General features: G+C 46.3%; 1 protein-coding gene across 1 annotated transcript; it reads left to right on the forward strand.

The window, feature by feature from the left end:
* Positions 1-71: 71 nt before the first annotated feature.
* TSPAN6 (tetraspanin 6) lies at positions 72-20708 on the forward strand. Its single transcript, XM_081179489.1, has 8 exons — positions 72-270; positions 5780-5968; positions 7218-7292; positions 8877-8975; positions 10821-10976; positions 12424-12507; positions 16496-16598; positions 18528-20708. The coding sequence occupies exons 1-7, from the start codon at positions 184-186 to the stop codon at positions 16562-16564; spliced, it is 759 nt and encodes a 252-aa protein (XP_081035615.1). The 5' UTR covers positions 72-183; the 3' UTR covers positions 16565-16598; positions 18528-20708.
* The last annotated feature ends 209 nt before the right edge of the window (positions 20709-20917 follow it).

The raw sequence follows: 20917 nt of genomic DNA on the forward strand, positions 1-20917 counted from the left end.
TTTTCTTAATAACCCCACCCACAATCCACGACGAGGATTCGGGAGCTTCCGGAAATGCTCGCCTATTTCCATCTGCGCAAGCGTCAGAGAGAGTCGGAGTCCAGCTGCTCCGCTGTGCGTGGCGGGTTTGAGCGAGCGAAGAAGCGGCGCCATCGCAGGTCTACGGGTCTATTTAGGTCGGTCATGGCGTCCCCGTCGCGGAGGCTGCAGACCAAGCCGGTCATCACTTGCCTCAAGAGCATCTTGCTCATCTACAGCTTCGTGTTCTGGGTGAGCCCCTCTCGGGAGAAAAACCCCACCCCGAAGCCCACCCCGCTACTGGCCGCCCCACTGAACAATGGGTCCCTGCAGCTCACCCTTCTCTAACCCCATAGACAGCAATGGGACACGCTGCTCGTCCTGTCTTGGGGGGCAGCACTGCATCTTACACGCCCCCCTTCCTATTCCCATAGGTAACAGGTGGGTAAATGCTCTCCCTTCTGAGACACCCCCACGCTACAACCTCAAACTCACCCGCCCACCCCCTCGCTGCTGACCCCACAGATGTCGCGTTTGCTGTTCCTGTGTATAGCATGATGTATCGTCTCCTGCTGGCCCTACAGAGAACAATGACCCCCCCCCCGGCACTCCAATCTCTCCCGTCCCATTCAATGTTATAGAACAGATGGCAGCCCCCCCGTCTCTCCCCCTTCTGGCAACCTTATAGACAACCACAGGGCAGGCTGGTTCCATGTGCATTTGTGTAAGGGCGGAATGGGCCGGGGGGGGGGGCCGGCGGCGTAATTGCAAGTTTTGAAAACTTTGTAACGTTGTGTTTAAAATTGTTCTAACCTGCTCTGGGATCTTAGGGTGAAGGGAGGGCAATAAATTAAAAGAATAGCGATACTAATAAGGATGATGTAATCCTGTCCTATGCATTGAGTATAATGGGAGCATAGAGTTTTCTCTTCCGCTCTGCAAAGTCCATAGATAGCAGTCTATCCATACATAGCTGCCTCCAGCCACATTTTTCTCTTCCTAGAACACTGTAGGACAGAAAATGCTTGCCTTGCACCTCTTTATCCCAAAGAGGACAGAGCCCTTATAGACGTATAAAGCATTTTGCTATAATTCTTTTTTAATATATCACCTCACTCTCTCTTACACCTCCCCCAGTTGCTCTTTGGAAATAACTACTGCTCTCTCCTCCTTCCCCTATGGTTCCCCTAACCTTATATGAGCAGCAACATACAACACTCCTTGATTTCTCCTAGAGCCCCCCCAAATGAAGGGTGGCTCTCCAGATATTGCTGTTCTCCAACTTCCACCTTCTCTGACCATTGGCTTTGCTAGCTGGTGCTGATGGGATTTGGAGTCCAAGCATCACCTGGAGGACCACTGGTTAGTCACCTCTGTTGTAGAGAAGAATGGGGCACAGTTCCAGCCCTATAAAGGTTTTAAGGTATATTTGTCTAATTTTATCCTCCCCTCTGAACAATGACCTTCCCTATAGTTGATAACTGTACACCTGGCCCCTTCCTTTCCTTTACAATGCCTCTGAACCTGTAGGAAGAGAAGTGAGACACCCCCCCCCACTCTGCATCTCATAACTCCATAGAGAATAATGGGGCAGGGCCACTGTCCCCTATAGCTCCAATCTCAGCTCATCCCACAGACTCTTTTCACCTGTAGGAAGAGACATACTCTTTGCAGCCTTCACTCTTGTTTCTAGTGATCCAATAAAGAACAATACGGAAAACCCATCTTAGAAAGGTTTGTCGCCCCAGGAATGTTCTCTCCCTCCAGGCCCACCGAGAAGAACTATGCAGAAGTCAACTCTGCATGGACTTAGTTGGGGTGGGGGTGAGTGGGTGCGGAAAATGGCCCCCCCCCGCTTCTTTCAGGAGTCTGACCATCACGTTGTAGGAAAGAGCCTCTATCTCTCATAATCCTTCAGTGATATAATAATAAATCCCAATTTTCCAGCTCTGCTCCTGGTGGCGGTGGCAGCTTAGCAGTGTGAGCATTGCACCCGTGTCTGTGGCACAGATGGCATAATGTGTGCTGATGTGCCTTTCTGTGCCAGAAAACCCTGTGGCAATTGGTTCTCTTTCCCTTTGCTCATTTTTTTTAATTTGCCCTTTTTGCTTTGTTGGCCTTTTTTGGTTAGTAGCAAATAACATGTGGAATGCACTCTTGTAATCCTGTCCTTTCCTTTCATCACTGCTGCTTCAGGCTTCTGAATCAGGTGAGTGTGGTTTTCTCAAGGAGCAGAGCCACTTTTCTCCTTGAGGCGTGCAGGTTCTGTACCCTCTCTCTCTCTCCTCTCTCAAAAATAATTACAGGTTTTTATTTTTGTGCAAAGTAATAAAAAGACACTTTTAAGCAAATAATGCAGAAAAGATAAAACAAGACCAATTCTCTGTGGTTCTGATACAATACTAGATAAGCTTCTGTTTTAACGAAAGTGACTTTTGCAAGCTCACATAGTCATAGAATTGTAGAGTTGGAAAGGTACCCCAAGGGTCATCTAGTCCAACCCCCTGCAATGCAGGAATTGCATGGAAGGGGGGGGGAAACACCCACCCACTGTCTACAATGCAGTGGTCTGAGGACTCATAGCCCAGGCTATATTTGAACATCCTGCTTATAAAAGTCCATTTTGTGTATCTGGACATTTGGATATAGAATCATAGAATCATAGAATCATAGAGTTGGAAGAGACCACAAGGGCCATCGAGTCCAACCCCCTGCCAAGCAGGAAACACCATCAGAGCACTCCTGACATATGGTTGTCAAGCCTCTGCTTAAAGACCTCCAAAGAAGGAGACTCCACCACACTCCTTGGCAGCAAATTCCACTGTCGAACAGCTCTTACTGTCAGGAAGTTCTTCCTAATGTTTAGGTGGAATCTTCTTTCTTGTAGTTTGGATCCATTGCTCCGTGTCCGCTTCTCTGGAGCAGCAGAAAACAACCTTTCTCCCTCCTCTATGTGACATCCTTTTATATATTTGAACATGGCTATCATATCACCCCTTAACCTCCTCTTCTCCAGGCTAAACATGCCCATCTTACATCAATTTATATGCTTGAATTAAGATGTATTCTGAATGTGATCTGATGAGGATTTTGGCTTTCACTTTACCCCTCTGTGTTTCTTTTTTTTCCTTTGTAAAACTTATTATAAAAATAAGTTTCTAATTTTAACAGTTTGGGCTGCAAAGTTAATTACTATTTTTCTTTTACTCCCGCACATCCTGTGGAGAAAACGATATAGAGGGCAGGGTTCATGTTGACGTAACAGGGATGGATCAAAATAAAAACCATGTTCAAACATCATTTCTGAGTGCAAATGAAATGGTCTTGCTGCGGTGCCCTGAGAAACAGTCCTCGGTTTGCCTCGCTGCTTCAAAAAGCAGGCAATGGGAGAAAACCTTATGACAGGGAAAACAAATTCCCTCCGGTTACATACCTTTGGAATCCAGTCTGTGTTTATACATTGCTATGGGAGCTTGAAAGACTTGAGAGGAACCAGCTTACACAGGTGTTTCTAGACTTGTAGCTTTGTTTTCTTCTGAGACCACAGAGAGCTCAGTGGTAACTCACCATATCCTTTTCACACAGAAAGTCTCAGGTTCAGTTGCCACCATCTCCAGTTTATTCAAATTATGTTTAAAATGTTTATTAGCTGCTCTTTATCTAAAGATTCCAAGGCTGTGTACAAAGATGTGAATAAAAATATCTGTAACGGCATATAAATAATACTATATAAGAGCCAGCAAATAGACTTACAAAATAAAGAGAAGGCAAAATCCCAGCTAAAACATCACCTCAAATAAAGCGACAACCAATAAGCTCTTAAAACTGGTGCTAGGACAAAGGATTTGGTTCCAGATGACTTGAAAGGAAAACCTATGCCAGTCATAGTATAGTTTTCCAAATAGGTGAAAAAACGCCGGCTCCCTTTGCCTGAAAGCGAGATGAGCGCTGCAACCCCATAGTCACCTTTGACGGGACTTAACCGTCCAGGGATCCTTTACACTTTTTTACCTAGTTCAGGGACGCAGGTGGCGCTGTGGTCTAAACCAGTGTTTCCCAACCACTGTTCCGCGGCACACTAGTGTGCCGCGAGATGTTGCCTGGTGTGCCGCGAGATGTTGCCTGGAGGGAGGCGGGCGAGGCGGGCGGCGAGAGGCGGGGCGGCGAGGAGAGGCCGCCCAGCGCGGGGCTCTTGCCGTCTGGCTGCCTGTGAGCTCGGCAGGCAGCGCCTCCGTCCGCAGCGCCCGCCTCGCGGCTCTCATTCCCTGCCCCTGCCAAAGCTCACCCAGCCAAGCCGCGCTCTCCTTCCTGCCTCGCTTTGCTGCCTCCTCCCCCCCCATCCCCAAAGCTTGGAGGTTCCCCGGCAAGGGGGCGGGAAAAAAATTGAAACTTACACTTTCGTGCGTCCCTCCCGGCGTGACGCTGCGCGCTGACGTCACGGGGCTGTAATGGTGGTGTGCCTCGAGATTTTTTTCATCAAACAAGTGTGCCTTTGCCCAAAAAAGGTTGGGAAACACTGGTCTAAACCACTGAGCCTTTTGGGCTTGCCAATCAGAAGGTCGGCAGTTCGAATCCCTGCGATGGAGTGAGCTCCCGTTACTCTTTCCCAGCTTCTGCCAACCTAGCAGTTCGAAAGCACACAGGTGCAAGTAGATAAAAAGGTACTGCTGCAATGGGAAAGTAAATGGCGTTTCCGTGTGCTCTGGCACGTCATGGTGTTTCCATTGCGCCAGAAGCAGTTTAGTCCTGCTGGTCACATGACCCAGAAAGCTGTGTGTGGACAAACGCCGGCTCCCTTGGCCTGAAAGTGAGATGAGCACCACATCCCATAGTTGCCTTTGACTGGTCCAGGGGTCCTTTACCTTTTTTTTGACCTAGTTTTTCAGATAGTCTGGCTTGGTAAAAGGTAAGAATGAGAAACCTGTGACCCTTCAGATGATGTTGAACTCAGCCATCAGCCCAAGCCAACATAACCAATGGTCAGGGGTTATGGGAGTTGTAGTCGAGAACATTCTGGACACATAAGGTTTTCTTTCTGGGTCTCTTCCTAGTGATATTGCCTATTGCATGCCATCATCATCAAGTGTGTGTGTCGATGGGATGGACGTGGACATGGACATTGAAAGGGCTGGGACTTGCCTAGTTAAGCTAATGTGAATTTAGTTGCTCATTTTCATGCTTAGATCACAGGAAGGGGCTGAGGGTGGGGAAAAGGTAGATTTCTTCCTAGCTCTTCTGTGTCTGCTTATAGGGCAGAATGGGGGTTTATTGAGGCCCCACCTGCACTCTGCATTTAAAGTGGTTTCATACCACCGTAAACAAGTCATGGCTTCCCCCAAATAATTCTTGGAAGTGTCATTCGTTAATGATACAGAGGGAAGACCCTTATTCCCCTCAAAGAGCTACAGTTCCCAAAGTTTGCTGGGAACTGCTCAACCACTCTGGAAATTGTAGTTCTTTGAGGGGAGATGCCCTAAATCTCAACACCCTTAACAAACAACAATTTGGGACGAAGCCATGCCGTTTAAAGTGGTACGGTACTGCTTTAAATGGATAGCGCAGATGGGATCTTAGCATGAATCCTGGTATCGCTGATCATTAGGATGAATTAGCACATTGCAAAGGTGTGGTCCTTTGTTTCATGCAGTGCCAGTTCTTTGTTAACTGGCTGTTAAAAAGTAAAATGTGTCTACTGAAACTTTTTACAAGTGGCTCATTGTGGCTAATGGAGTCCTTCCCTCCACCCACCCTCTCCTCCTAGTTCTCTGGCATCGTCCTTCTGGCAGTCGGCATCTGGGGGAAGGTAGGCCTGGAGGTGTATTTCTCCCTGTTAAATGAGAAGGCTACGAACGTCCCCTATGTCCTCATTGGCACCGGCACAGTTGTCGTCCTCCTAGGCACTTTTGGTTGTTTCGCGACATGTCGGGGAAGCACATGGATGCTGAAATTGGTAAGTATTAGGGGGCACAAGGTTGCAGCTCCTGCCTTGAAACTCACAGGATTCCTCCAACTGTGGCATGTGGTGATAACTACTATATCTCCCCATTCACCCATTTGAATATTTTTTTAAATGGTGTTTGCATGCTACCCACTGTGGCTGTTTTCTGTTTCCACTATTGGAGGCCCTATGCCTCTGAATACCAGTTGCTGGTAGGGAAGAGCGCTGTTATGCTCAGGTCCCAGCAGATATATCTGTTGACATTCTACTTATAGTAGTCAGCAGAATGAAAACAATCCTCTTATTTTATTTTGGTCACATATACAAACGTAGATTTCTCAGTCCTCCAGTGCGGATGCTATTTGAAAACTTAATATGCAATTACATTGCTTTCAGAAGGGCATGTGAAATCTTGGCTGGGAATGGTCCCTCTTATTGAGATGCTGTTGCTGTCAAGAACAGGTGTTCCAAAAGATTTCCATGTCTTACTGGGAATTTTTGTCCAAACGCCTTTCTGTATTCTACCCAAGTCACCATCTCTGGACCTGAATGGGCCTTTCCTAGTGGTAGTTCCCCATTTGTGAAATACTCTCTTCAGGGAAGCATGCCTTGTATCATCACTGTCTGTTTTTAACATTCCTATTTACCAGGGCATATTTTTTAAACTGGGAAGGTAGTTATGTTAACAGCCTCATTGTGCTGATCCTTTAAGTGGGGTGGGTAGGACTTGTTCTTTTAAAACATACTCTCTGATGAGTGTTTTCATTGACTGCTGTTTTTAATCTGATTTTAATGTCTTTGCCATTTTATTTTTTTACTGGGTAAGTCGCTCTGAGGCACTTGAGTGCAGAAATGCAATGAATAAATTAAATAAATCTCAATGGCAGTGCACATTTTGCAAACATCATCTAGTGTTGCTTTGCCCAGCCACTAGAGACTGGCCGTTCCAAATGGCCTTTCTTGGGTTTATCAGTATTCCAGCAGCTTCAGCTACCATAACGTATACCACCTCATGCAATTTTTGTTTTTACTCAGGATAATCCAGCTGCTGTCTTTATCTAGATAACTAAACAGAGGAGAAGTTTAATACAAACTCTTGACTTCTGCTGCAGCCTTCCACCCAAATATGGAGTTACGGAACACTCCTCGCACAATTTTGCCACGTACCAGTGGTGCATTCTGTGTAGATTCTCTGTGTAAATCATATGGCAATAGCAGGGTTGTAACTTTGTTGGTTTTGATCCTTCCTTTCTGTCCACAGTATGCCATGTTCTTAACTCTCATCTTCCTTGTTGTGCTTGTGGCTGCCATTGTGGGCTTCGTCTTCCGACATGAGGTGAGTTGGTGTTGCTTTGTTTTTTTCCCTTATCAGTGGGATTGGTCAATACAGAATTACTTTACCCCCCTTCTTGCTTCATGCCGGTGACCATAACTTGCTTTAACTGAAAACAGGGGCTGTGCCATTGAGGTCAGTGTAACCCCCTAGACCAGCCTTCCTCAGCCTTGTTCCCTCTAGACAGTGGAGGCTGGTTCATTCGGTTAACCGGGGCACTGCCCTACTGATGCTCAGTCTGGCCTCAGCTTCCCCCACCTTCCTGCCTTCTTACTTACCGCCAGTCCATGGGATGGGGGCTGACACAGCCTGGGGCAGCTTCCTTGTCTTTAGTCTTAGTGTGGTCCTTGTAGAACTCGGGAGAGGAATGGGGTCAAGAATAGAATTGGTTGACTCTGCTGTCGTAGGCTCCGCTCCATCTCCTGTTGGGCTTCCTGCCTTCTGCCCAAGAGAAGAAGGCTCAGGGCCTGGGAATGAGTGGTCAGAGGTGAGAAGAGGGCAGAGAAAATACAGGCAAGATGAAGGAGCCTCAGATTGCCTGGGAAGGAACCTGGGGAAGAGGAGACTTAGGGAGCTGTGGGAAGGCAGGGACCTTCAGTCCTTTCAGCTGTGTCCTTGGGGCAAGATGTACTAGGAAGAGTTGCTGCGCTCACTAGGCCTGGCCTCTTGAGGTGTTTTGTTTCTTTGAATAAAGATAGTTAACTTTCTGACACCGTGTGAGTTATTGCTGTCTTGCTCCTGCAAAATGCTTTTCATCCCTATCCACTGGCCATATTGGCTGGGGCCAGTGAGAACTGCCATCCAAAACACCTGGAGGACACTAGGGTGGGGAAAGATGCTCTGCTTACTTAAAGGAATGATATTTGTAGAAATGCTCCGAGTACAAACATTCAGCCATGGAGCAAGGAGTCTATTTTAACTGAATTACATAGCAGAAGGTGCTTCTTTTAAACAAAAAACAAAACCTGACTAACAAGGACCACTTTGGAGTTCCTTGAATGAGGCTTTTCATTTGGAAATGGATACGTAGGTGCTGTCCCCGAAATGTCGTAACACAGGTGAGCCTCTGGCCCTTCAGCAAGAGGTTGCTGAACCATTGGCCATGGCTGTTGGGGCTGAGGGGTGTTGTAGCTCAGCAACATCTGGAGGGTCAAAGATTTCCCACATCTGCCATAGTGCAAGTATTGGAGGAGTGCCATCTCGGAACAGGCACCTCTCCTCTCTAGTGCAGTGTGGAATGGTGGGTAGAGTGTTGGACTGCAACCTGGGAGAGACCAGGGTTAAAATTGCCACTCAGCCAGGGTTGTCATGAAGGGGAAATGGGGAAAGGGTGAAACTATACGTGCCACCTTGAGCTCCTTGGAGGAAAAGTGGGATATAGATATATAAGTGTAAGAGGAACTGCCTCTTCTTTGGGGTCTCCAACCACTGCACATGAATGGATGTCTAAAGACAAGTGTGCTTTTTCACTTAAAACTTGATTGATTTATTCCTGTGCAAAATGAACACCAGATTGACTAATATTTCCTTAGTTAGGTAATGACCTCTCTCTCTGCAAGCAATGATCATTTATCATTTTCTCCTCAGATTAAAGACAGCTTTAAGAATAACTTTGAAGCTGCCATGAAGTCCTACGATGGGACCAAAGATGAACGCAGCAAGGCGGTTGATACCATTCAGAGCACAGTGAGCATTCACCTGTCTTTTTTCAACTGGCCTAAATCTGGCATATTCGGTATACTGGCCTAATCTTTGTATATTACGCGTGCTCTTCTCTTTGTGGAGGTGCCAGCAGTTAAAAAGGTGCAGAGGGAGAAAGAGAACAAAAATGCCTGTCGCAGAGACCCCCTGGGGTATCTTCCTTTGCCTGACGTCCCCCCTCATGCTTGCAAGAGGTATCCCATGTCCTAAACATAGTTGGAGGTGGAGCTGTTGCTGTTTCTGCCTCAGCAGGTGTTCTGCACGAAAGGCAAATCTTCAGCTTACAAAACCCAAACCCTCTGTGGCCAAAGCACTGGGGCAGCAGTAGTGACATCATGGCTCGGGTAGAGTCTGCCACCACCTCCCCAACTTGGCCAATGAGGGTTTGGTTCTCCTCTTTGCGGCCCTGCTTGAAGAAGTCATCCCTACTCTATGCCAGGGCTGAGGAACCTTTTTTTTTTTTTTTTACATTGAGGACCACACTCCCCAGGACAAAGAATGGGAACTTGCATCCCTCCAGATGTTGTAGGGCTCTTGATTCCCATCAACCCCGGGGCTAGCAGCATGGCTAGGAGTCAGGGATGATGGGAGCTGGAGTCCAGCAACATCTGGAAGGATCACAGTTTCTGCTTCCCTGCCCTGGCAGGTGCAATTTCTTGAGGGATGGAGTCAGAAGTGAACGGGACCAGAGCCAAAGAGAACGGAGCTACATTTTCTTTCTTTCTTGGCTTCCACGCTGCATAGGAAGGAAAATATATCTCCCTCCCTTTCATGCACAGGATTACAGTAGGCTGTGGGTTTGGAGCTGCACAGTGGGATCAGGACCCAAAGACACATAGTTTATCCATTTGTACCAGGGATGGAGACCCCAGATATTGCTTGTTTCCAGCTCTCATCATCCCTGATGGTTGATTGTGGTGGCAGGGGCTGATGGGAGATGGAGTCCACAACATCTGGAGAGTTACAGGTCCCTCTGTCCTGAAGCTATACATTTTATTGCTTCCTGCAAAGAAATTCATGTCGGCATGGGATGTAAGTGAAAGACAGCAGAGCAGAAAAGCGTTAGACTGCTGAAAGACGCAGAATTCCAACCAGACTGGATTTTTGTAAAAAAATGGTTATTATTTTATTTGTAGAAGTTCAATACAGTTTAGCATAATGCAAATCTAAGCCATTTATGCTAAAATAAAAATGCAACTATATTCAATAACCTTTTCTAAAAACAAGGTTTAAAAAAAGCCCACAAGTGCAAGACTGTATAAAAATGAATAAATTGAAGAGTCCAAAAGGGCTCAAGGACAAAACAAATTTTTAAGAGGCGTTAAAGGACTTTACTGTCTCTACTTCATGACTTATTTGAGGGAATGCGTTCCAGAGTGGAACAACCAGCAGGGAGGGTCTCCTGGGAAGATTTTAAAGATCAGCATGGCCTGTCTAGGGGAGGTGGTCTGCTAAAGTTGCCCCCTGGCAAATCATTTGTTTAGTTGGTGAACATGTGGAGATCATCAGAAGCAGTCGTGTGTGTGTGTGTGTGTGTGTGTGTGTGTGTGGCTGTGCAGATTGGGGTGAAAGGGTATTTTGGTTTTATTTCAGAGGAATGCGGGACTGGAGTATGCTAGCCAAATGGTGTCATTCATTACATGTGGCCTCCTGTGGGTGTGATGTCTTGGACATGCCTTTTTTAAAAATAATAAATATGGGTGTTTTTTAGCATTTAAATTTATGTTGGCTTTAATGTATGTTTGTAATAGGCTTTGAGTTGCTTTTTGTTATAACCCCCCCCCCCAATAAATAATCATAATAATCTGCCATGTCTCTTGTCCTATACAGTTGCACTGCTGCGGTGTCTCGGACTACACCGACTGGAATCGAACTGCCTATTATAAACAGAAGGGGATTCCTATGAGCTGCTGCAAGTCTCTGGGGAATTGCACGATAGACGATTTGAAGAACCCAGCAATAGCAAAGGGGAAGGTGTATGAGCACGTAAGCCAACACAAAGCTGTCCCCTTCCGTGTGGCTTGGATGGAGGGGCTTACATGGAGGCGCAGGTTACGGCAACAGCCAAGGCAACATTTTTCCACCTTCGCAGTTGGTCCCTTACCTTTCCCGTCCCGACCTGGCCACAGTGATCCATGCGACGGTCACCTCCAGGCTTGACTACTGTAATTTGCTCTATGCGGGGCTGCCCTTGAAGCTGTCCCAGAAACTCCAGCGGGTGCAGAATGCTGCAGTGAGGCTCCTAACAGGGTCTCTGCCATGGGAGCATATTCACCCAGTGCTTTTCAAGCTGCACTGGCTCCCGGTGGAGTACAGGGTCAGATTTAAGGTGCTGGTTTTGACCTTTAAAGCCCTTCACGGCCTAGGACCCTTGTACCTACGGGACCGCCTCTCCCTGTATGCCCCACGGAGGACCTTAAGGTCCATAAATAGCAACACCCTAGAGGTCCCGGGCCCTAAGGAAGTTAGATTAGCCTCAGCCAGAGCCCAGGGCCTTCTCAACACTGGCTCAGGCCTGGTGGAACGCTCTGTCTCATGAGACCAGGGCCCTGCGGGATCTGATTTCTTTCTGCAGGGCCTGTAAGACAGAGTTGTTCCATCTGGCCTTTGGCTTAGAATCAGTTTGATTCCCTCTCCCTCTTTCTTTTTCCTTTCTCCTCCTGTGAAGAGGCTGCATTCAAATGTTTTAATGTTGTATTTTAATTTTTTTAAAATTGTATTTTAATCAACTTGTTTTTATTATTGGTTGTTAGCTGCCCTGAGCCTGGTCTTGGCTGGGGAGGGCGGGGTATAAATAAATTATTATTATTATTATTTATTAACAGGCCAGGAGGAGCTGCCGTAATAACGAAGTTTTAGCCTCTGGCAAGAAAGAAGAAGCCAGACTTCTCTAGAGATAGTGTAGGACTGCAGACAAGAAATAGGGAACTAATTGCCTGCGGACACACATTTCTCTTTGCGGGGAAGAAATGAAACACACATGCTAATTATTGTGTTTAATTCCACATCCCTTAAGTAGAAACTGCGGACTTAATGTCTGTGACCTATGGGATGTGACAGCGAGAAGCAGGCCAGTGTGGTGCAGCAGCTGAGGTTATTTCAAGGCCTTCAGAGCTGTTCTGAATCCCTTCCCCCACGATGTTCCACTGTTTGGTATGGCTGATAAGGGGATATAGTATTCCTGCCGTGAACAGGGAGCAATAGTTTGTTTTAAATTACACCGCAATAAAGGACCTGTATTGAGGTCAAAAACATTAATATTGACACAGCCTCTGTCAGATCAGTGGACATCCTGCTGTGAAGTCCTTTGCTAACTTAAGATGCTTGGGTCCTTTGAGGGCTGTAAGTGCTTCCTGTTTTTCATGAGTAGGAGTTGCCTGGTAGCTTGAATAACCATGTTACCCCCCCCTCCTCCCCCCCTTCCTGTTTGTAGGGTTGTTTCAGGCTGGTGATACAGACAATGGACTCCAAAATGGGCATTGTAGCAGGGATCTCCTTTGGCGTTGCTTGCTTCCAGGTAAAGTTTTTGAAAGTGGTTCAGCTGACCCTCTTCTGCCCGAATAGACTTGTATTCGTTCTCTCCCCACCCTGCTGGGCCTTTTGATCCTTCTTATCATTATATAAAGCATACATACAGCACCCTTCAGAAGTGTGGAGTCAGATGGCAAATCTGGAGGCAGCCAGCTGATAATACCTTCTATTCTACACCCCCCCCCTTTCACATAACTCAGACTGTTCGCTCCATGCCAGGAAACATACTGCGTTTGGCCAGGTTGCCACTCACAGCATGGACATCTTGGTGGCATGCCCCAGCCTGATCTATGCAGCATGCTGGCAACATGAAAATAGCAGTGTTAAGTGGTGCTGTTTGCTGCCAAATCCTGCTGGGAGCCTGGATACTTAGGACTCAAAAACACCTGTCTAGAGCAGCTATAAGCAAGAGTTTAAGCAAGCCAGGCATAGCATAGTCCAGCTTAAAACACTTCGCATGGCAGGAAATGAGCCACAGCTCTTCACTTATGTGAAGCAGTGGATCACAGAGATAAAATGCCTCTGGGAATTGTAGCCCAGTGAGGGGAATGGGCATCTCCTAACAACTCTCAGCACCCTTAACAAACTACAGTCCCCAATAAGCCTCTGAGCAGCTGATGTCAAACTCTGAGTGGTCTGCCATTCGTGTAGTGATGTGGTCCAGCCCTGCTTAGCATCAGTGGTGCTGGATACTCTTCCCGTCTTCCTTTGCTAGGTACTAAGCTGGCACATCAGCAAAGAGTATTAGAAGACAAGAGCCCATGAAAAACTATGGGCACCATCTCTTACTGTGCTATCATTGCAGCTGTGTGACTCATTGCAACGTTTGTTCTCTCTGCTTTAGATGGGCTGAAAGTAATTTATGGGGAGCTTTTGCTCTTTGGGTGCAAAATGGCTGCAAAATTATATCTGCAGGGCTGCCAGTCATGCCTACCCAGATGTCCACATGGTTTTAGTGGATTTGGGTTTTGCCCATCAGGTTTCTTCTGCTGAAAGATTAAACTTCGGCAAACCTTGGTTTGATGCATCTCTTCTGCATAGCCAGAATGGCTCTGTTCCACTTCCCCTGTCAGAGGCATTATGTCCTTGAATATCAGTTGCTTGGAATCTCAGGTGGGCAGAGTGTTGTCCCCAGGTCCTGGTTGCAGGCTATCCGCAGGCATCTGGTCTGCCTTTGTGAGAGCAGGAAGCTGGACTAGATGATGCAGCAGGTCCTTTGTGCCTACATTCTTCTCTATCAGTGGTCCCATGTTGGCTATAACATTGTTAGCACCCACTTATCTGTGTTTGCTCTTAGTCAGTGGTGTCCAAACTTTTTTCGAGGGCCAGATTTGATGAAGTGAAGGGCCATGAGGGCCAACCAAAAATGTTAACCTTTTTTAGGATTGAAGTTGTTGAGGGGTTTTTTTGTTCAGTTTCTGTTAATTGATTCTCATGGGAACTTACAGATTCTGGCTTCACACAATTAACTCAAGGCAGTGTCAATTTACTCTTGGCAGAAAGCCAAGGTCTGCTTGACCTAGAAACTACTTACTCTGATTGGTTAACGACCAGCACTCAACTCTGTTATCTAGAAATGCTAGCACAGTTTGGTGTTAGGTGTGTTAGGGTTAGGAGTAGAAGTGCTGTGTATGGTTATGAGAGAGAGAGAAAGAAAGGATTTATTTTGCTTTGTTTTGTATGCAGAAACTCTGCTGGTTTTATTTTTTCCTTTTAATAAATCCTGTAAATAGTTATTCTGAGTCTAGCTGACTAGTAATTTCCACCTCGACTAGCTTCTTCGCTGTGCAGGAAAACTCTGCTACGTTTGGGCTAAAGCCATTAGAGCTATGCCTGACACTTCAAAGTTCCATGATTTTTTAGGATTTTACCCCAGGAAATAAACTGCCACAGGGGCCAGATTAAACCGACCAACAGGCCGGATCAGGCCTCTGAAACGGACTTTGGACATGCCTGCTCTTAGTGTTCAGATACTATAGTTTTTCCAAGGATCTTTCTCAATCCAAGACTCAATTGGACACTTCCTGTTTTCCTGTTCCTTTTCTATTGCCTTTGGCAACATTGCTAACAAGCCACAATACCATAAATGTGTGGCCTTTCCCCCTCTATAATGTTTCAGAAAAGGTTCTGCCTCAGGCACAGATATAGAAAATACAGTGCCTGTCTCTTCTGGTCTGACTGCTTTTGCACTATCAGGAAATGAAGAGGCCACCTTGAGAGAAAGCTTCTCGGGTGCTCTGTTTCCATGCAAGTGGGTATACTTGGATCATCAGCGAAATACAGTTTTAAGTTGTTGTTGTTTTTAAAATATTTGAGGAACTCTCCAATGAAATTAGCTCTTGTGCATCCTGCAGTGTTAAGGGTATTTCCATTCAGATTGCAGCAGGCAGAGCTATTCCGTATGAGGCGGTATAATTTTCTACTTCATCTGGGATGCTGTTTTTCAAAACGCTCCCCTAAGGTGTCTTTTTAAAAGTCTTTGTCCCCAATGTGACAGAGTACAACCTTCATCAGAGACACTTCTCCATGTGCCTCACCCAAGGGGGAGATGGAGGAGGCCTGTGTGAGAAGTGTCCCGTCCCCCCCAGTGGTAGCTCCTGTCTGTTGAATGCTGCCCCAGGAAAACATGCCTGGCATCATCATCATCAGTTTTTACATGCTAGGCTAAGACATCTTTATTTATCTAGCGTTTTGGTGCTTGTTTAGCCTCAAGTGCCTTTAATAGTTTGGGTGAAGTGGGGGTAGGACTTGCTTTTCTTAGTGCATTATTGGACAAGCATTTTAGGAATTTTGTATTGTTCATTTTTAATTTATTTTATCTGCCTGTACTTTCTGTTGTTGTTAAGCCACTTCAGGCTGGAGTCATCTAAATAGTTGCACTAGTGGGAGCCAGCACAGGTCCTGCTAGCATGCTGGGGCTTTCCCCCTTCTCCTTTCCCTTCAACCTCCCAAAACCAGCTCTGGGAGGTCGGGAGAACCCCAGAACATATGCGGGGTGGGGGCGGAGAGGGGAGACCATTCCACCAAGCAAGCAGACAGGCTTGTCCTGATGGAGCAATCTCCTTAGCTTTGAATCCAACCTTTGGCATAAAGCAACTAACAGATGCAATAAATCATAGCAGTAATAACGATGGTGTGCTGGCTTTTTAGAGCTAGGCAATTTTTTTTACACGGGAGAGTTTTCAAGAACATGACATGCCCCCTCTCAATCTTTTTTATGTGCTACTGTCATCAACTTCCAGGGGACTGGCCGATAGATGGAAATGGCATTTTTATCATTGGTAAACATCGCCTTTTCCCTCTTGTTTCATTTAATACCTTGTACTGTATCGCTATGCTGTACACTAGTAGTTTTAAACTGCTTAAGGTTAGCAGTGTTGGCTGAAAAGCTGGATGTGAATCGGGGTGCAGGAAACTGCAGCCATCTAGGTGTTGCAGGACTTCAGCTTTCATCGTCCCTGACATGCTATCTGGTGCTGATAAGAGATGCAATCCAATGAAATATACAGACCGCAGGTTTCCCACCTCCTATAAAGGAATAAATACCAGGATTTTGCCCCCTTACCATGGCGCCAGGTGCAGAAGGGCTCTTAGCGTCTGGCTTCCACGCTCCTTGCAGCCATGAAAGTTCAATTACATAAACAGGCAAAGATAACCATATAATCTCCATGAAATGCATGAAATGGTAGATTATGCATGGTGTGTAGGCTGACAAGTGAGGACACCAAGAATTCCTATTCATATTAAGATATTTTCCCTTATCTACACCAAAGGTTGAACGAAATAGGTTGTTGGGGACTTCTTTCATTTTTGAAACCTCACCCCACTTTTAGCTTATATAAGCAGCTGCTGGTTCCGTTCGATTTGGTCTTTCGCCACAGCAGCTGGCAAAGGGCCGGAGCTCTCGGCTGTGGAATGTCAAGCATTTAACTTGTCACTGTCCGGCTAACTCTGCCTCTTCCTTCTCTTTTCAGCTGGGGGGGATTGTCCTTGCCTGTTGCCTGTCCCGGTCCATCACAAATAATCAGTACGAGATGGTTTAACCAGCAAGCCTGCAGGCTTGCAACTCACTACAAGGTATGAGCCTCTTTGCTGTGATGCCATCCTCGCTGCATCTTGCCTTATTTGCTGCCCGGCACTTTACTTGCAGTGCTGTGTGCATCTTGCGAGTTCATGCAGCTGTAGATTTTGACACAGTATTGCGTGCTCCCAAAAACCTTAGCTTCCATTTAATTTTTTTAAAGCAAGTTTCTAGTCCTTATGGGGGTGAAGCTAGGCTAGAAACTGCTTTTGTGATGCTTGGTGAAAACTAGGACCGAGAGCTGGGAAGGTTTCAAAAAGTTTAAGGGCTCCAGGTTTCATAGGGTCTTTAGTGCTCTCCTAAATCAGCAGAAGAGAATATGTAGGTTAAGCAGTTCAGTAGCTGAAGTTCCCACTGGACAGCCTAGGTAGTCCTTCTGCATATGAGCAGCCTTATACAAAGTGAAACTACTGGTCCTGTGATCCCGGTGTAATGGGCTTCCTGTGCCACAGAGGGCCTTCTTTAGTGAAACGCATTTTTCAGACTCAGTACTGCACAGCTTCACTTCGCAACATAAATGCATCTTGCGCTTGTGATTTCTGCATTTGCCAAAGCCCCACAAATGCAATGCCCCTGTGTAAACCTGTGGTGCAGCATCTCAAAAAGCATATTGTAGAGCTGGCAGAAGTGTTAGAAAAAGAGCAACCAAAATAATCAGGGGCTGGAGCAACATTCCTATGAGGAAAGGTTACAAATTTTGGAACTTTTTAAACTTCAGAAAAAAGGGAGATGATACAGGTGCATAGAATTATGTATTGTGTATAGAGAAAGTGTGGGACGCGGGTAGCGCTGTGGGTTAAACCACAGAGCCTAGGACTTGCCGATCAGAAGGTCGGCGATTCGAATCCCCACTACAGGGTGGGCTCCCGTTGCTCGGTCCCTGCTCCTGCCAGCCTAGCAGTTTGAAAGCACGTCAAGTGCAAGTAGATAAATAGGTACCGCTCCGGTGGGAAGGTAAATGGCGTTTCCGTGCACTGCTCTGGTTCACCAGAAGCGGCTTAGTCATGCTGGCCACATGAGCTGTACGCCGGCTCCCTCGGCCAGTAAAGCGAGACGAGCGCCGCAACCCCAGAGTCATCCGCGACTGGACCTAATGGTCAGGGGTCCCTTTACCTTTACTTTATAGAGAAAGTGGCTAGAGGATCTTTTCTCTCTCGCTCTCTTACAATACTAGAACTTGGAGGGTATCCATTGATATCCACTGAATGATTCAGTGGAAGTGCTTATTTACACATTGCATGGTTAAAACTATGGGATTCACCCCCATGAGAAGTGGTGCATTTTCAGGCAAATGCATGGAAGATAGGTCAGCTACTAGCCGCAGCAAGTCCCTGCGTGCCAGCCATTAGGGAACAACATCCAGAGAGGACCATTACTTCCCTGCCCTGGTCCTGTAACTCTTGGAAAGCATCTGGCTGACTCCTGTGGGAAACTGGAAGGTCTAAACAAACCTCTGGCCTGATGGGCTCTTCCATATGCTCATGACTAGGATGGATGCAGCTTAGAAACATAGGGTTGTATCCAATGTTGTACTCAGAGTAGACCCATTAAGATGCATGAACATTTAGGTCCATTAATTTCAGTTGGCTCTCCTCTGAGTAGAACGTAGCTGGATGCAACCCATGACAATATAGGAAGGTGCCTTATCACACAGTTGGCCTATCTAGCTCAGTAGTCTGCATTGGTTGGCAGCTGCTCTTCAGGATTTAGGACAGGAGTCTCTCCCAGCCCTACGTAGAGATGTTGGGGATTTGAACCTGAGACCTTCTGCATGAAGATACTCTACTAATGAGCTATGAACCACCCCCAGGTTGAACAAGACTACCATGTTGTTGTTGTTTTTACTGCAAAAGACTAACTCTGGAATCTCAACCCTGCAAGTTCTAATCTGTTCCCCCCCCTTTTTTCCCATTCTTTGCTTTCAGAATTTTGGGACACTTTATAGTAAGTTATACATAGTTTTGGGAACCCACTCCTTGGCAGGCTCAAGCTACTGAAATCTTGTTTGATCAGACTGCTCTCGACCTGTTCACTGGAGAGGACCGGATGTCACAAGAGGTGTTACTCTGCTTTATGATGATGTTGTTTGTGCTATTCTGAAGGAGTGCTGTAAGGGACAATTTGTGTAGGGTAGATGGTTAACACAGCTCCTCTAGGCAGGGGTGCTGGCTGGCTGGCAGGCTGACTGCATGGCCCCAGTTGGGCTGTGCATTGTGGAATTTGTCTTCCTCTGTAGCTTGCAAATTCTTGAGCACACTAGCTTTAAGAAAGGGTGGGTTGGGGCAGAGGGTTTCTGGTAGAGCTGTCCATGGAGTTAAGAAAGCTTAGTTGCCTAGTCATCCACATTTAAAATTCTGTTCCTTCAAATATGCATTATTTTAAAACTCCTAGTGATGTAAGCACGATAACTTAGAATTTCAGAAAGAAGCCCTTTCCTTCAGCTTGTTTCATTTCCCTACGGCAGAAACAACCAGAACCAAAGTAGCCTGAGAAAAAACAACACTAACTTCCATTACTTCACAGCCCCTCCAGTTATGTCTTCCTAAATTTAAGGCTGGACTGCTGTCATGTGTTTAGGTTGGCTGCTCTTGCTGACAACTTAAGAGGCTTCAGCCAGTGCAAAATGCTGAGACCCTGCTTTCTGAAGGAGGTTTTTCATGTGGAGCACACGATAACCAGTGCTTCAGTGCCTTTGCCAGCTCCTTGTTGGCTTCTGAGACCAGTAGAAGACGCTGGTTAAGAACACTAATTCCCTAATAGCCTGAGCCCCGCTTACATCAGAGACTACCTCCCCTCCTCTCTTTAAGACCACCCCCACCTTACCTTTTAAGATCAACCAGCAATGTTCTCTTAAGTACACTGCACACTGTATCAGGTTGGCCGTGCCGGGCACAGAGCTGCTCTTAGTGTTTTAATTCTATTCCTTTGATATTTGCCAAAGCCCCAGTCTGTGTGTCTTCTGGAAAGGCTGTGAAACGGTTGGTTGACCCTAATAAATATTTTATTGGAAGCGGTCTGAGTGCCCTCTCCAAGATCCTAGCTTTTGATGGTCAAGATAGGGTATAAGGAGTGCATGGTTATATACTCTTAAGATGGAAATAGGATGGGCTAGAAGTCCACTGGGTGCTTTGCCTCGCAGTCAGCCCATGGCTCTGCCATTTGGTTTTGGATGTCGTAGTGAAGCAAAGCAGCTGATGTAACACTAAGACCACATTTGCACAGCTCAGATGAATTGACTCTTAAGGCTGCACTCCTAAACTCCTTTACCATGGAGCAGTTACCAGCGGGGCTAAACCTCTGAGGAGCCATAGCATAGGATTGCAGTGTAAAGATGCTTGAAGTCCTGCATTTTTCCTGGGAATCAAAAGTGAGGAGGGAGCCGAAGCATCTGTTGGAAAAAGGAGCACCTGGTCTTTCTTCAGTGGTTTTTCTTGGTTGCCAGGGAAGGAGCTACTCTTCCCCTCTTCCAAGACTGCTTCTTGCCAACCATTCCTCCCCGAATATCTCCAAATGGTGTACCTCGTTTGCTCATGTGAACACAGCCAAAATAACTTATTCTACTGAGTGCTAGTTCTCGGTAGGGTTTTTCACAACTGCTTTCTTTCTTTGGAAAGCAACCTCCTAGCTTTATAGGCACATAAAATGCCTTGGCGAAGGTAGCAGCCCTTGCTCATTCACTTCACCTTCTTCTCTGCCTCACTCTCCCTTTCCCTGAAATTGGAGCCAGGAGCAGCAAAAAAGGGAATTGCATGTGGGTGTGTGCCTGTTGAAATAAGCACAAGCCTTTTCAGCCTACCTCCTCATCCTACCCTGAATTATTCTTTCCCTGATTTGAGATTTTGATACAGCATTTTTTTTCATAATGTATTTTGTTAAAGCTTTGTAAAATTGGGCTAGAGTGATCTTTTTTTTGGTGTGTGTGTGCGTGGGTGGACTGCGAGGCTCTGCAGGAGGATATCTTTAGCCTTCGCAGTCCCTGCCCTGCTGCGTTCGGTATGATTTCCATCATCAGTATTACACAACACTTTGGACACATGTTGTTGTTTTTGTATTAAATGGGAAATCCTTCTTGTCTTGAAAGCAGAATAAACAATTGCATACTTCCATTCTGGTCTTCGTAGTTTGGTCTGGTGATTCTTGAGAAACAGTTTCCGCTTGGTAAATGCTTTGCTTCTCTTGTACTGATCAGCTGTGTGTGTGTTGGCTGGGAAGTAGCATTTCTGAGCAGCTGGTTGTGTGTGGTGGGAGTGGGTTGATCAGAACCGAATTAGGTGGCTTCTAAACCCCAACAATTGGGCTCGCTTTGCAGTCATTT

This window comes from Podarcis bocagei, assembly GCF_964188305.1.
Source record: "Podarcis bocagei genome assembly, chromosome: Z".
Lineage (NCBI taxonomy): Eukaryota > Metazoa > Chordata > Lepidosauria > Squamata > Lacertidae > Podarcis > Podarcis bocagei.

Coding starts and splice junctions, on each gene's coding strand:
- TSPAN6 (XM_081179489.1), top strand. CDS start 184: ATGGCGTCCCCGTCGCGGAGGCTGCAGACCAAGCCGGTCATCACTTGC. Junction 5,969..7,217: donor GCACATGGATGCTGAAATTG/GTAAGTATTAGG, acceptor TTCTGTCCACAG/TATGCCATGTTCTTAACTCT. Junction 7,293..8,876: donor GCTTCGTCTTCCGACATGAG/GTGAGTTGGTGT, acceptor TTTTCTCCTCAG/ATTAAAGACAGCTTTAAGAA.